The sequence below is a fragment of the Panthera uncia genome, chromosome D1 (assembly GCF_023721935.1).
Source record: "Panthera uncia isolate 11264 chromosome D1, Puncia_PCG_1.0, whole genome shotgun sequence".
In the NCBI taxonomy this organism is placed as follows: Eukaryota; Metazoa; Chordata; class Mammalia; order Carnivora; family Felidae; genus Panthera; species Panthera uncia.
The window spans coordinates 40221377-40236064 of NC_064808.1; the positions used below are offsets into that span (position 1 = coordinate 40221377).

Sequence of the window (14688 nt, forward strand, 5' to 3'; positions counted from 1 at the left end):
ACATGGGGCTCTGCACTGGCAGCTCAGGGTCTGCTTGGGATTGTCTCTCTCCCTCTCTTTGCCCCTTCCCTGCTCGCGTGCTCTCTCAAAATAAATAAACAAACATTAAAAAAAAAAAAAGAATCTCTTTTAAAGTATTATAATGCTGTGATTCAGCACATTTTATTATTACTACTACATTTTTCTGGTTTTTATTTCCTGTTTTCTTTCCTTTGCCCACTTATCATAGTTGACAAAGCTTGCTGTATCTGCTAGTTACATAGTTTTAGAGAAAATTATTAGAGAATTTTAGATACCAAAGGTTTTTCCGCTTCATTTGTGGTTTCCTAGCATGATAGGATGAGAAGCTACACTTCACACTTGTCATTCTAAGTAGCCTGCTGGTTCCTTTTTTCCCTATATATTTCAGATCTAGTATTTATATCCTACGTAGTGTCTCGATCCTAAGGACTCCCTGTGTATTTTCGAGGACTTTACCTCTGCATTTAGATAATTTTATTCTAAACAATGCTGATTTTCCTTTCCTATAAAGTAGTGTCTATTCCTTTTTTTTTTTTTTTTTTTAAGTTTGCTTATTTTAAGAAAGAGTGCAAGCAGGGGAGGGGCAGAGAGAGAGGGAGAGAGAGAATCTCCATTAGGCTCAGTGCTGTCAGAGCAGAGCCCAGCTTGGGGCTCAAACTCCTGAACTGTGAGATCATGACCTGAGCCAAAATCAAGAGTCTGACACTTAACTGACTGAGCTACCCAGGTGCCCTTAAAGTAGTGTTTATTCAGTTAAAAGCCCTATTTTTTATTTTTGTCTTTTAAAACCCTCATTTTTGTCTCTTCCTGCCTGAGTTTACACAATTTGGCTCTGTCCGTACCTAACATCAGCTTGATTGGGCACACAGTAAGAAAATAAACCCTAAAGCATCTAAATTTCCTGAACTGTAGCGCCACGTTAAACAGCAAACGAAGACATTTCTTTCATGGTAACAGGGAAGTGGAAATATTAGTGGAAAATCAGAGCTTAAAAAAGTAATCGTTATAGGTAATTACTCAAGAATATCAAGCTATAATATATGGTTTAGAGTGTCCATAAAAATATCTTACATGGTCTATTATATTGAGTAATTTATTCAGCAGTTATAAATTTATTAATTTGCTTTTGTATGTTTAAAAGTGTAGTCACAAACAGAACAAAAAAAAAAACCCAACTTTAAGGAATCTATTACCATCTTAGTTTTCCCCCAATTTTGATAAAGCAAACAAAACCATAAGAATAGAAGAATGTCAATTTTATAGAAAAAAAAATTACTGAGGTGCCTGGGTGACTCAGTCAGTTAAGCACCTGACTTTGGCTCCCGTCAGGATCTCATGGTTTGTGAGTTCCAGCCCATGGGGCTCGTTGCTGTCAGCAGAGAGCCCTCTTTGGACCCTCTCTGTTCTCCCCTCTCTGTCCTTCCCCTCTTTCTTCTCTCTTTCTCTCTCTAAAAAAATAAATAAACATTAAAAAGAAAATTACTGTTGGGGCGCCTGGGTGGCTCAGTTGGTTGAGTGTCCGACTTCGGCTCAGATCATGATCTAGCAGTTGACGAGTTCAAACCCCACGTTGGGCTCTGTGAGCCTGCTTCGGATTCTGTGTCTCCCTCTCTCTTTGCCCCTCCCCTGCTCATGCTCTGTCTCTTTCTGTCTCAAAAATAAATAAACATTATTAAAAAAAAAGAATTACTGTTTTTTTCTCTGGACTATTTTCCATACTGTCAACCAGAGATAGAACTCATTAAAAAGTTTTTTTCTTGTGATGAAACATACGTAAAATGAAATTTACTATTTTAACCAGTTTTACATGTACAAATGTGTGATGTTCTGTACAGTGAAACCTTGGATTGCAAGTAACTTGTTCCGCAAGTATTCCACAAGGCAAGCAAATATTTCTAATAGATTTTTAACTTGAAAAATGAGTGATGTCTTGCAGTACGAGTAGTAGATGACGCCAAATGTCACATGATCACAACTGAGCCAGTGGTTCTTGAAATTCACTTTGATATACAGTGCTTTGGATTACAAACATATTACCAGGATGAATTATGCTTGCAAATCAAGGCTTTACTGTACATTCACATTGCTGTGTAAAAAAAGGACTCTTTTATTTATGTATGTATGTGTGTATTTATTTATTTATTTATTTATTTATAAATACTCAATTTTGAGAGACAAAGAGAGACAGAGCATGAGTGGGGAAGGGGCAGAGAGAGGGTGACACAGAATCTGAAACAGGCTCCAGGCTCTGAGCTGTCAGCACAGAGCCCGACACGGGGCTCGAACTCATGGACTATGAGATCATGACCTGAGCTGAAGTCAGACGCTCAACCAACTGAGCCACCCAGGTGCCCCGTGGACTCTTTTTTTTTTTTTTTAAGCTTTTGTTTAAATTCCAGTTAACATACAGTGTAATACTAGTTTCAGGTTTACAGTATAGTGATTCAGCACTTCCATACATCAGCTGGTGCTCATCACAAGTGTCCTCTTTATTTGCTGAGTCGGCATCACCTATTTTTTTAAAAAATGTTTTCACATTTATTTATTTTTGAGAGAGAGAGATAGAGCGTGAGTGGGGGAGGGGCAGAGAGAGAGGGAGGCACAGAATCTGAAGCAGGCTCCAGGCTCTGAGCTGTCAGCACGTAGCCCGACGCAGGGCTTGAACCCACGAACTGTGAGATCATGACCTGAGACGAAGTCAGACGCTTAACTGACTGAGCCACCCAGGCGCCCCTCAGCATCACCTATTTAACACACAGATCCACCCACCTCCCTCTGGTAACCATCAAATTGTTCTCTGTAGTTAAGAGTCTTTTTTGTGGTTTGCCTCTCTGTCTCTTTTTTCCCCTTTTGCTCATTTGTTTTGTTTCTTAAATTCCATATGAGTGGACTTATATGGTATTTGTCTTTCTCTGACTTACTTTGCTTAGCATAATACTTTCTAGCTCCATCCATGTCGTTGCAAATGGCAAGATTCCATTCTTTTTTATGGCTGAGTAATATTCCATTCTATGGAATACACCTCTTTATCCATTCATCAATCCATGGACAGTTGGGCTGTTTCCATAATTTTGCTACTGTAGATAATGCTACTGTAAACATTGGTGTACATGTATCCAAAAGACTCATTTTAAGGAAAGGAAATGAAGGGTTCCCCCTACCAAGTCAAGTTCATTGAATGCAACTTTTCTCATTATTTTGTCTAATAAATTCTTGTTTTCTGAGCTATTATTAGAATTTCTGATTGTCCTTTCATCATGCTTAAGGATTTCTGAAAATTGAAGTCTTGCTTGGATATAGACAAAATTCTCTAATATTTCATGTATTAGTTAATTACATGATTTGCTGAGAGCATCTATTTTATACTGTAGAAAACGAGAATACCTAGTAAATGAGAAACAAGAATCTTAGACAAGGTCCTATGAAGGTCTTCACATTGTATTGCAGATAGGTAAGCTTGGCAACAAGGACACATCTAAAGATACTGTGCTGACATCTAAAGGTGCATTTCCAATATCAATTTAAGTTTATTGCTTATATTGCTTTTTTTAAATTACATTTCTTTCTAATTGTGGGTCTTTTCTGGCACTGAGGGCCATAGTGCAGAACACAGATTTTTTAATTCACTTATTTATCTGACAAGATGCTTATAGCACCTCTGTTACTAGGCACTGCTTTGAGTGTTTTATAAACTTAAGTTACATAATTCTCACAATAATCCTATGAAGTTAGTAGTGGTAGTATCCTCATTTTGTAGAATTGGAAGCTGGAAGCAACAAGGATATTCAGTAACTTGCCTATGGTCACACACCTAGTTAGTAGTTACAATCAGGATTTAAACTCAGGTTGTCTGGCTCTAGAGGCTGCACAGATATACTTGCTGCCTCCCCTGACCCTTTTCTTTTTGTCATCTCAAGCCATTTTATTCTATTTCTATGACTTGATTATTTTAATCGCTACAGAAATAAATACACCTTCAGCATTCATTCCATTTGTAATCCTATGAAAAGCAGACAGTACAATTGTATCTTGTCTTCTAACCTCCAGAAAAAAGTCAAGGAAGGCTACAGATTTTAAAAAGGCATCAAATTCTCCTTTGTCTTCTGATAACAGAGGTGCTGTGTGGAGAAAAACCATATACACTATAATCGTGAATTTATTTCAACTTAAGCTATGTTGTGAATACCTTCACAGGCAATTCTTGCCATTCCAAATGCTAAGTTCTAGAAATCATTTTGAGGGAATAAAGGCCTCATAGCACTGTAACAACCAATTATGTTTTTTTTATTGTTGTCTAACAACCAAAATATATAGGAAAAAGGCCTTAAAACAGTTTTTAAATTTTTTAAGTTTATTCATTTATTTTGAGAAAGAGAGCATGAGCAGGAGAGGGGCAGAGAGAGGGAGAGAGAGAGAAAGAATCCCAAGTGGGCTCCATGCTGTCAGTGCGGAGCCCTACACAGGGCTGATTTCACGAACTATGAAATCATGACCTGAGCTGAAATCAAGAGTTGGACACTTAAGGGTGTCTGGTGGATCAGTCTGTTGAGCATCCAACTTTGGCTCAGGTCATGATCTCACGGCTTGTGAGTTCAAGCCCCGCTTTGGGCTCTGTGCCAACAGCTCAGTCTGGAGCCTGCTTCAGATTCTCTGTCTCCGACTCTCTCTGTCCTTCACTGCTTGCGCTCTGTCTCTGTCTCTTTATGAAAAACAAACAAAAAAGAGTTGGACGCTTAACCGACTGAACCACCCAGGTGCCCCAAAAAAGATTTTTAAAAGAAAAACAAACTTTTTATCTCTGTAGCAATTGTGGTTGAGGGCTACATTGCCTATATTCTCAGTGGATTCATTAAAAATGAACCATTTTGTGTAATTATACTGTATTAAAAAAAAAAACTGAAGCAGAAAATGGCATGTATCCAGTGTGTGCTTGGTTAATGTTGATTAATGTTACCAAAGGTGTCCTGACAGTACTTAATCTCTTTTCTTGGATTCCTTTTATCTAAAAGGCAAATGCTAGTATTTGGAGTTTGACTGGGGTCCATTCATTACAGTTCTCATGAGCTGCTCTGGAACTGGACAAAGACACTGAATTGAATGGCTGTAAGCATGAAAACTTGTGTTTAGGGCTCTCAAATGCAGCTTTAAAAAAAGTAATTTGATTTCTTCTTTCTTGTGAACAGATTGAAGACCAACTTTCCATATACCAATCACTGCACAAATCCAGGCTATTTGTTAAGTCCAGTTACAGTACAAAGAAATATATGTGGAGAAAATGCTAGCGTGAAGGTCTCCATTGAAATTGAAGGATTTCAACTACCAGTTACTTTTACATGTGATGGTACGTTTGTAGTTCCCCAGCTATCTTGTTTAGCTTTGATTAGGCAGAAAATGTTTAAAATGTTAGTTTGAATTATTCTTGACCTTGTTATCATTAGATACACTTTAAAAGAATTTTGTGTGTGTGTGTGTGTGTGGTAAAATAGTTAATATTCATTAGTTATCCTTTTCAAAAAATTGGCATACGTTTGCATAGTTTTCTAGTTAAGACTAGTGGGAAAACAGTTTACCTTTATTACTTCTATTACTGCATATTTCTCTGAAAAATGCTGAGTAACTTTGGTTAATTGGTGGCTGGTGGCCAAGGTCCCAAAGCATGAGATTGAAAGGCTAATTATAGTCCAGTTCTTTTTTTTTTTTCCATTTTATGGCAAGAAGAATACTTGTTTATAAAGAGCTGTCAGTGAAATTGAAATTCCAGTTATCTTGTTAAGCTCCTCTAAGGAGAAGATAATTCTCCTTTGGTTCTAACTCTCTCTTCCAGATTTGATGTGGATATCCTTTCTAGAAATGTATCCTAAAGTCTGTAGGAACTTTTCTGTCATAATTTACTGCTTCTCATGATGTATATTGCTTTAATGGAATTCCAATGGTAGAATAAGGTCCTATATTTCTGTAGCACTTTGACTTACAAATGATGCCATTTTTTTTCTATAATGGTTATGATTACGAATATGTCCAATATTTGGATACTTTTCTTTGTAGCTTTGTACTTTTCAAGCCCCTTTGAAAAAATAGAAATCTGAAACAAAAATGTTAGCCAACTATGATAATCATTCTTTTAGTTTCTAAAGGAAGAGTTATTCTTATAAAACATACTTTAAATTTTGGTTTGGGGAATTGTTTAAATCCATATGCTGTAAGAATTAATATGAAAATTGAAGGAAAAAAGGTCAGTAAGCCCCTTGATTGAATAATAAGCATCGATAGCAAATGTTTTAATTTGTATCACATTTTGACTTGATGTCTCAAGATATGATTACACTTTGAGAAAATGTCTGAAATGCCTGTAGTTTGGTTCTTTGTAAATGTGCACATTTATAATATACATCTCTGTTAAGAAACTTAACCATATTATAGTAGAGGTGTGTCCAAATAATAAATGTTACTGTACATTTGACTGTTCAGAAATGTAGATATTATTAGATATTTTATGGCTTTTTCTGCCAAGCTGTTGATTTTCGTGAAGTTTGAATTTAATAACTGTCTTCTAAATTGAACATAAGAGATCTAAGTATAGAAATAGGTTACTTTATTATTTTTTTTATGTTTATTTATTTAGGGAGAGCCGGGGAGGAAGGGGGGGGGCGGGGAGGAGAGAAACCCAAGCTGAAAGTACAGAGCTTGATGCGGGTCTTGATCTCATAAACTGTGAGATCATGACTAGCTGAAATCAAGAGTCAGACACATAACCAACTGAGCCACCCAGATGCCCAGAAATAGGTTACTTTAAAAGGTTACTTTAATTTTTTAATGTGTTATAATCTTAGTAAATAGCTCTTGTCAAGAATGATAATTGAAGAATACTTCCTACTTGCTGTATTTTTATTTTACATTAGAAAATTTACCAGCAAATATCAAACATTTAAAATGGTGATTTTTTTTTTTCTTATGATTTGATTTAAATCATTGTTTGCTAGATACTGCTAAATGTCATCCTTTTTGGAGGAGTCTGTAATAGGGAGGTGGCTTTCTTAGTTTTAGATCTGCCCTAATCAAATACAGTAACCCCTAGCCCCATGTGGCTATTGAGCACTTGAAATATGGCTAATATAGAGTGAGATATGCTAGAAGTATAAAATACACGGTGAATTTCAAAGAACCAATTAGAAAAGAAATAAGATGTCTCAGTAATTTTTAAATACTGGTTTTATGTTGAAATGATATTTTGGATTTATTAGGTTAAATAAAACATGTTGGAATTAGCTTCACCTGTTTCTTTTTACTTTTTTCAACGTGGCTAGTAGAAAATTTTAAATTCTATATGTGACCTACATTATATTTCTATTGTATAGTGCTCTCTTAGATGATAAATACATTCTGAATGAGTGTATAGAGTTAAACGAGCAAAATGAAAATGATGCCTCTTTTACAGTGAGTTCTACTGTAGAAATCATTATAATGCAAGCCCTTTGCTGGGTACATGATGACTTGAATCAAGTAGATATTGGCAGCTACGTTCTGAAAGTTTGTGGTCAAGAGGAAGTGCTACAAAAGTAAGTTTATTTACTTAACTACTGAACAACATCTTTGGAAATTTCATTTTTAAGGGGTTAAAATTGAAAAATTTCAAGTTAAATTTGTAGTCCAAAAATATGTTGGGTCCTGCTGAATTGATTGGATCCATGAACTTATATTGAGATACACTTTGTTTTAAGATGTGTATGTATCTAAGACCATGGAGGGATTTCAGAGACAATTAAGACATGGTATTGCCCTTAAACTTATAGTCTTAAATGGGGAAAAAAGCTAATTCATTGATAAGTGAATTTAATAGTTTTTTTTACTTTCTGGAAAGAGTCAATAGTCACGTATTTTTTCCTTATGTAGCATGGGCCATTACTTTTCACACAGTGGTCAGCTGTGACTTCCTTTTAGTTGCCTTGAAATAGTCATTGTATGAATCTTTTTCTGAACCAGGTAATTTAGCATATACAGTTTAGTTATTTTACAGATTTAATTACTTTCAGCTACTAAAAATGCCCTGTTCCTATTTCTCTTATTTTCTTTTTTACCTTCGTCTTTCTTCTTTATTGTGACTCTGTCCATGTAGAATTATTCTTTTATTTAAATGCTCACACTTAGTTAAAAAACTATCTCTACATTTTACCATTCTCTTCAATTTCTGATGCAGATACAAGTTATATTTTACTCTCACCTCTGTAATTTCTAGTTTGAGAATAACATTGATGAATAATTAATCTATTTTAATAGTAATCATTGCCTTGGAAGTCATGAACATATTCAGAACTGCCGGAAATGGGACGCAGAGATTAAACTACAACTTTTGACCTTCAGTGCAATGTGCCAAAATCTGGCCCGAACAGTAAGTATGTACCTTATAACTGAATTGAATTTGGTTGACTCTGAGTAATTCTGCTAATTAGCCAATTTGCAATTTGTACATTCTCCAAGATTTCTGGGTTGGACTGGTGAATGGATTGGAATGATGAACTGATTTTATCCACAACAAGGGTTTTCAACAAATTGGGGTAGCTTTTCAATCATGGAGTCTTAGGTAGCCTACTACTCCAAGCTGGAGGCATATTTGAAAATCAAAGTGGAGGAAATAAAAGTTGACTTGTAATGATTTTACACAAGAATGAAAACATTAGGGTCAAAGGGAAATGAGGAAGGAGGAAAGATTTTGAATACTAAATGTGGTTTGAAGGAAGAAAAATACATTATTTTTCACCAAATGAAAACTGCTTCTCTTTTTAAAATGCAGTACTTTCTTTTGAAGTTAAAGCAAAAACATTTGATGAATTTTAATCTTTAAAGAGAATTACTCTTCATTTGGTAGAACTTTGGATAGAAAAATAGCAGTCATTTCTACTTTTTGTTTATTTTCTTAGGTTTTTCTCCTGTGTTTGATATTTTTCAACCAAGTGAAATGTTTCACAAAATTCAGTACATTTTAGCAATCATTAGTAACTTCTCTTTTCAGTTTCTTAAGGAATAATATTCTTGAGAATATTTGCATAGTAAAGACTTATGGTAGAAGAGACCAGTACCTTATTTATTGGGGGTAAGTTGGGGGGAAATTTGATTATCATTAGAAAAAATAATGCAGAAATTCAGATGATCTCTTCCCCATCTGATCCTACCCCACCTTCATTTGGCTGTCAGATATCTTTAAAAGTGTTTTGTTTTGTTTTAAACCTCTCTATTCTTTCTGTGTAGAATAGAAGTAGTTTTTACTTTGGGAGCTGCCTATAGATCAAAAACTAGACTAAAAAGCATTTATGTTTTTTTATTTATAAAACAGATTTTTCAGAATATTGATGTACTTGTTTCCCTGATTGGTTATAAATAGTATTTAATTCTGAAAATATTTTAACCTGTTCTGAAAAATCACTGCAGTTTCAAGAATTTGTCATACACTTAACCATGTTTAATTTGGTAATAGAAAGCCCAAAGAGGAGCACCTGGGTGGCTCAGTAGGTTAAGTGTCTGCCTTCAGCTCAGGTCATGATCTCACGGTTTGTTAGTTTGAGCTCCACATTGGACTGTCTGCTGTCCACACAGAGCTCCCTTCATTCAGATCCTCTGACCCCCAATCTCTCTCTGTCCCTCTTCTGCTTGTACACTCTCTCTTTCTCTCTCAAAAATAAATGAATAGGGGCGCCTGGGTGGCTCAGTCGGTTAAGCGTCCGACTTCAGCTCAGGTCACGATCTCATGGTCCGTGAGTTGGAGCCCCGCGTCAGGCTCTGGGCTGATGGCTCAGAGCCTGGAGTCTGCTTCTGGTTCTGTGTCTCCCTCTCTCTCTGCCCCTCCCCCGTTCATGCTCTGTCTCTCTCTGTCTCAAAAATAAATAAACGTTAAAAAAAAAAAAAAACATTCAAAAAAAAAAAAAAAGAATAAAAACTAAAAAAAAAACCAAAAAACAAACCCAAAGAACGGATTTTATTTTTTGGTAAACATATGTGTATATGTGTTTTTTTAGGCAGAAGATGATAAAACACCGGTGGATTTAAACAAACATCTGCATCAAATAGAAAAACCTTATAAGGAGATCATGACAAGGTGTGGCATCTAAAGCATTAATTCCAGGTTTTCAAACTTTGCTTTTGGATGTGAATACCATTATTTTGGTGAATAAAACAATCATTTCTGTATATAGTATCCTTCAGCCACAGTAACTGTTCTTTATTTCAGATACCCTGTTGACGAACTTTTAGATTCTTACCACCACCAAGTGGACCTGGCTCTGCAAACTGAAGTAAGTCTTAATACACCTTTTGGCATGATGACTTAAGGATTCTTGTCTCTGTTCTATCTTAAATATTAGTGTGGTATTGTATGAAATATTTTAGAAGGACGATTTAAACAATATTCTTGATGTTGATGTTTGATGACTTGTTTTCTGACCCAACTTGTTAACAGAAATTTTCAATATTGCTTGAGTCAGCACTTCACCTCACTTCAGCTTTATTACTAAGAGGAACCTTCAGTTCAATTTAAAAAAGAAGTGAATGTTTACTATATTCTAGATGCTGGAGTTACGAAAATGGATGACCTAGTCCCCACCTACCAGGAACTTAAAACTAGTGATGGATTTAAACAAAATTTCAGTGTAGCATAGAGGTATGCGTTGGATTCTTTGGGAGATCAGAGAAGGGCACTTCTTCCAACTTGAGACTTCCAAGGAAAGCCTCTAAGAAGGGAGGTTGCCTAGTTCAAGTCAACAGTATGGGTTAGCTAGAAGAAGATGGTTGGGAAGGACATGTGAATAAAAGCACATAGGTGTGATACATATGTGGAAGTAGAAGCACTTCTGTAACAGAGTAGAGTGTGAAGTGAAGGTTGGCAGATGATGTTGGAGATACCCGGACATAAGTTACCACCTTATCCATGTTAAGGAGTTTTACTCTATCCTCTAGCTTAGAGGTCCATATCCAGTCTACTTTCTGTTGTAAATAAATAATTTTGGAACACAGCCACACCCATTTGTTTATATATTTTCTATAACTGCATTTGTGTTCTAATCCTAGAAGTGAGTAGTTGAGACACATACTATATATCCTGCAAAGCCTAAACTATTTATTAATTGCTATTTTACAGAAAAGGTTTACTCACCCCTGCTCTAGCCCTTTTTAGCTGAGGGTAAGGGGTGGGATGGGTTGAGTGACTTGTTTCTGAGTCCTGAGCTGAAATTACTCTGGCTGTACTGTGGAAACTAGATTTACTTCTGGCAGGATTGGTTTTAGGGAGATTATTTAGGAAAGTTTTTTATAGTAGTCCAAGTGAAAGATAATGAGTGTGATGAAGGCAAAAGGAGGGAACTGATTAACAATACTTAGGAGATAAAATTGGTAAGATTTTGGTAGGTAATGAGATGTAAGAAAAGAAATAGTGTAGGATGACTATTTCCAGATTTCCAGCTACTATTATATTCTTGTCAGCATATAAACATATTTATTCAGTAAATATTTGCAGAATATCTCCTCATCATGAGGCACTGTTGTAGGTGCTAAGGCTATGGTAGTGAACAAAAGAAACTGTAATCCCAAGTCTTAGTTTGCACTCTAGTTGCATGAGATGACAATTAAACTAACAAAATATATGCTACATCAGGTGGTAAGCACTATAGAGAAAAATAAATGAGGGTAATGTTGCAATTTCAACATTTGTATTCAGAAGAGACCTCATTAGGAAGGTAAATTTGAGTAAAGAACTGGAGGAGAGGAGGAAGCTATCTGGTTGTCTAGGGGAGGAGGAGTGTGCCTGATATATCTGTCTTTCTAGCTGGAATAGAGTGAGGGAGGGGGGCGAGAATGGAAACAAATCAATTAGGAAGATGTTTTGCTAGCCATAGATAGTGGGAAGGGGGAGGAAGGGGCGGGAGAGGAAGAAACTGTGAGAGGAGCAGATTTGGATGGAAGATGTAGAACTTAATTTTGGGCTTTGTGATGACTGTTAGTCACCTTAATAGCAATGTTGAGTAGGCAGTTGGATATAAATCTGGATTTTAATGGAAGAGGCCCAGCCTGGAGGTAGTAAACATGGGAATCATAAGAATATAATTGGTATTTTGAAGCCATAAGGAGATCCCCAAGAAAATTACTGCAGGTACAGAAAATAAGAGTTTAAGGACAGCCCTGGGCATATCTTCCATCTTAAAACAAAAAGTCCACATCCACCTGTAGCAACCACTCCACTTCTCTTTTCTTCTTGCAGCAAAATTCCTTAAAGTTAATCTATTTTTATTGCTTCCACTTCCTCTCTTTCCATTCTTTTATGAACCCACTCCAATCAGGCTTTCATTCTCAGCACTTCCCTGAAACTGCACCTAAGATCAGGACTTCATGATCATGGTTTCAGTAATAAGTTCTTGGTCTTTATTTTTCTCAGTGTTTCTATAGTGTTTAATAGAGGTGGCTGTTTCTTCCTCTTGAATACTCTCATGACCTCTTGGTGTATCATGTTTGTGGTTCTCTGACTTCCAGTGTCTTGCTCTGTTCTCTCACTTGTGGCTTTCTGCTTATGGTCTCTTTATTTTTTTGACCTCTAAACATCAGAATACCATAGGGCTCAGTTCTAGGATCTCTTCTTTTCCCTTGTGGTCACATTCCAGGTGATCTCGCTTAATCTCATGTCTTTAAATACGCTACATATACTGATGGCTGAAATTTATACATTCAGACTAACCTCTTCCCTGAACTCCAGATTCAAATATATTTTACCTGACATTTTTATATGAATGTCTAATTCATTAACATGTCAAATTTAAGATTCATGAAACTGAATTTTTTATATTACCCTTCATATCTATTTATGAGTCTTCCTCTATTTGGTAAATAACAACTCTATCCTTCTCTTTGCTAAGGGCCAAACCTTGACGTCGTATTTGATTTCTCAAGAAAAAGATCTTTTATATCCCACAATCTATCTAATTCTTGTCAGCTCTATTTTAAAAATACATTCAGAATGTGACCACTCTTTATCACTACCAAAGCTACAGTTCTAGTCAATTACAATAGTTATGACACAGTTGACCCTTGAACAACATGGGGGTTAGGGGCTCTGACCTCCTGTGCAGTCGAAAATCTGTATATAACATCTGTCTATCTTTAAGTAAGCTCTAGGCCCAACATTGGGCTTGAACCCACAATCTTGAGATCAAGAGTCCTATCTTCTGCTGACTGAGCTAGCCAGGTACCCACTGTTTATAACTTCTGACTCCCCCAAAATTTAACTGCTGATAGCCTACCCTTGGCTGGAAGCCTTGCTGATAACATACATAGTTTATTAATACATATTTTGTATGTTGTTTTTATTGTATGTATACTTTTATTGTATGTATACTTTATTCTTGTACTAAAGTGAGCTAGCAAAAAAGAAATGTTAAAGAGCGCCTGGGTGGCTTAGTCAGTCGGGCGTCCCGACTTCAGCCCATGCCATGATCTCACCGTTCAGGAGTTCAAGCCCGCATCGGGCTCTGTGCTGACAGCTCAGAGCCTGGAGCCTGCTTTGGATTCTTTGTCTCCCTCTTTCTCTGCCCTTCCTTTGCTCATGCTCTGTCTCTCTCAAAAATAAACATTAAAAAAAAAAATTTTTTTTTAAATAAAAGTTAAAATCATAAGGAGGAGAAAATACATTTATAGCACTTATGCTGTGAAAAATTCACGTATAAATGGACCCAAGCAGTTCAATCCTGTGTTGTTCTCAGGTCAACTGTAGTTCCTTACAGCTCTCTCAGCTTCTACCCTTGTCCTTCTACAGTCTTTCTTCCACAGGGAATCAAAATGATATTTTAAAAATAAGTCACTAAGTGCAATATGGCATCCTGGATTGTATCCTGGAAGAGGAAATGAATATTAATGGAAAAACTGGTTCAGTCTGACTAAAGTACAGTTCAGTTAATAGTAATGTACCAGTGTTAACGTCTTAGTTTTGTCAAATATAACATGGTTACGTTACTTAACCCAGTTTCCTTTAATGTTCTTAAAGGGACTTTCTAACTATCTTAGAGGAACTATCTGTACTGTTTTTGCAACTTTTCTGTAAATATAAAATTATTACAAAACAAAAAGGTTTTTTAAGAAAAATAATAAGCACAGATAGCATATGTAAAAGAGAAAAAGACAAAAGATGGCTCTTTGAAAAGATTAATAAAATTCATAAACTCTTAAAAGATGCTAAATTATGTTATCCCCTTTTTCAAAATCCTCTTTGCCATCTCAGTAAAATTCAGATCCCTAATTGTGTCTTCAGGGCCCTATGTATTCTGACCCCACTACCTCTCTGATCTGGCTTCCTAACACTTTCCTTCTTTGTTCTGGTGGATCTATAGGTATGCTCCCCAGCTGGGATCCTTGTGCTTTTTTGTTCTCTTTACTTTTAATGCTCTTCCCCCAGATATTTGCATGGCTTAACCTTCAATTCGTTAAGGTCTGTATTCTAATGAATGTCTTATCGCAGATGTCTTTAGGACCATCTTACACAAAATAATGACTAAAAAAAATAGTGACTGTCATATATTCCCCATAGTTTTTTTACAGCTTTATTGTATAATTTATATACCATAAAGTATACCCATTGAATATATATAATTCAAGGATTCCTTTTAATAAATGCATGGAGTTGTATAATTATCCCCACAA

At 36.0% G+C, this 14688-nt stretch overlaps 1 protein-coding gene across 2 annotated transcripts in view; it reads left to right on the forward strand.

Moving 5' to 3' along the window:
- PIK3C2A (phosphatidylinositol-4-phosphate 3-kinase catalytic subunit type 2 alpha) overlaps window positions 1–14688 on the forward strand; it is a 193045-nt gene that overhangs the window by 131703 nt on the left and 46654 nt on the right. For both annotated transcript variants that reach the window (XM_049617790.1, XM_049617783.1), the window contains 5 exons: window positions 5205–5362; window positions 7457–7577; window positions 8296–8407; window positions 10029–10108; window positions 10241–10304. In XM_049617790.1, the coding sequence (XP_049473747.1) occupies window positions 5205–5362; window positions 7457–7577; window positions 8296–8407; window positions 10029–10108; window positions 10241–10304 (535 nt within the window). The remainder of the gene's footprint in view (window positions 1–5204; window positions 5363–7456; window positions 7578–8295; window positions 8408–10028; window positions 10109–10240; window positions 10305–14688) is intronic.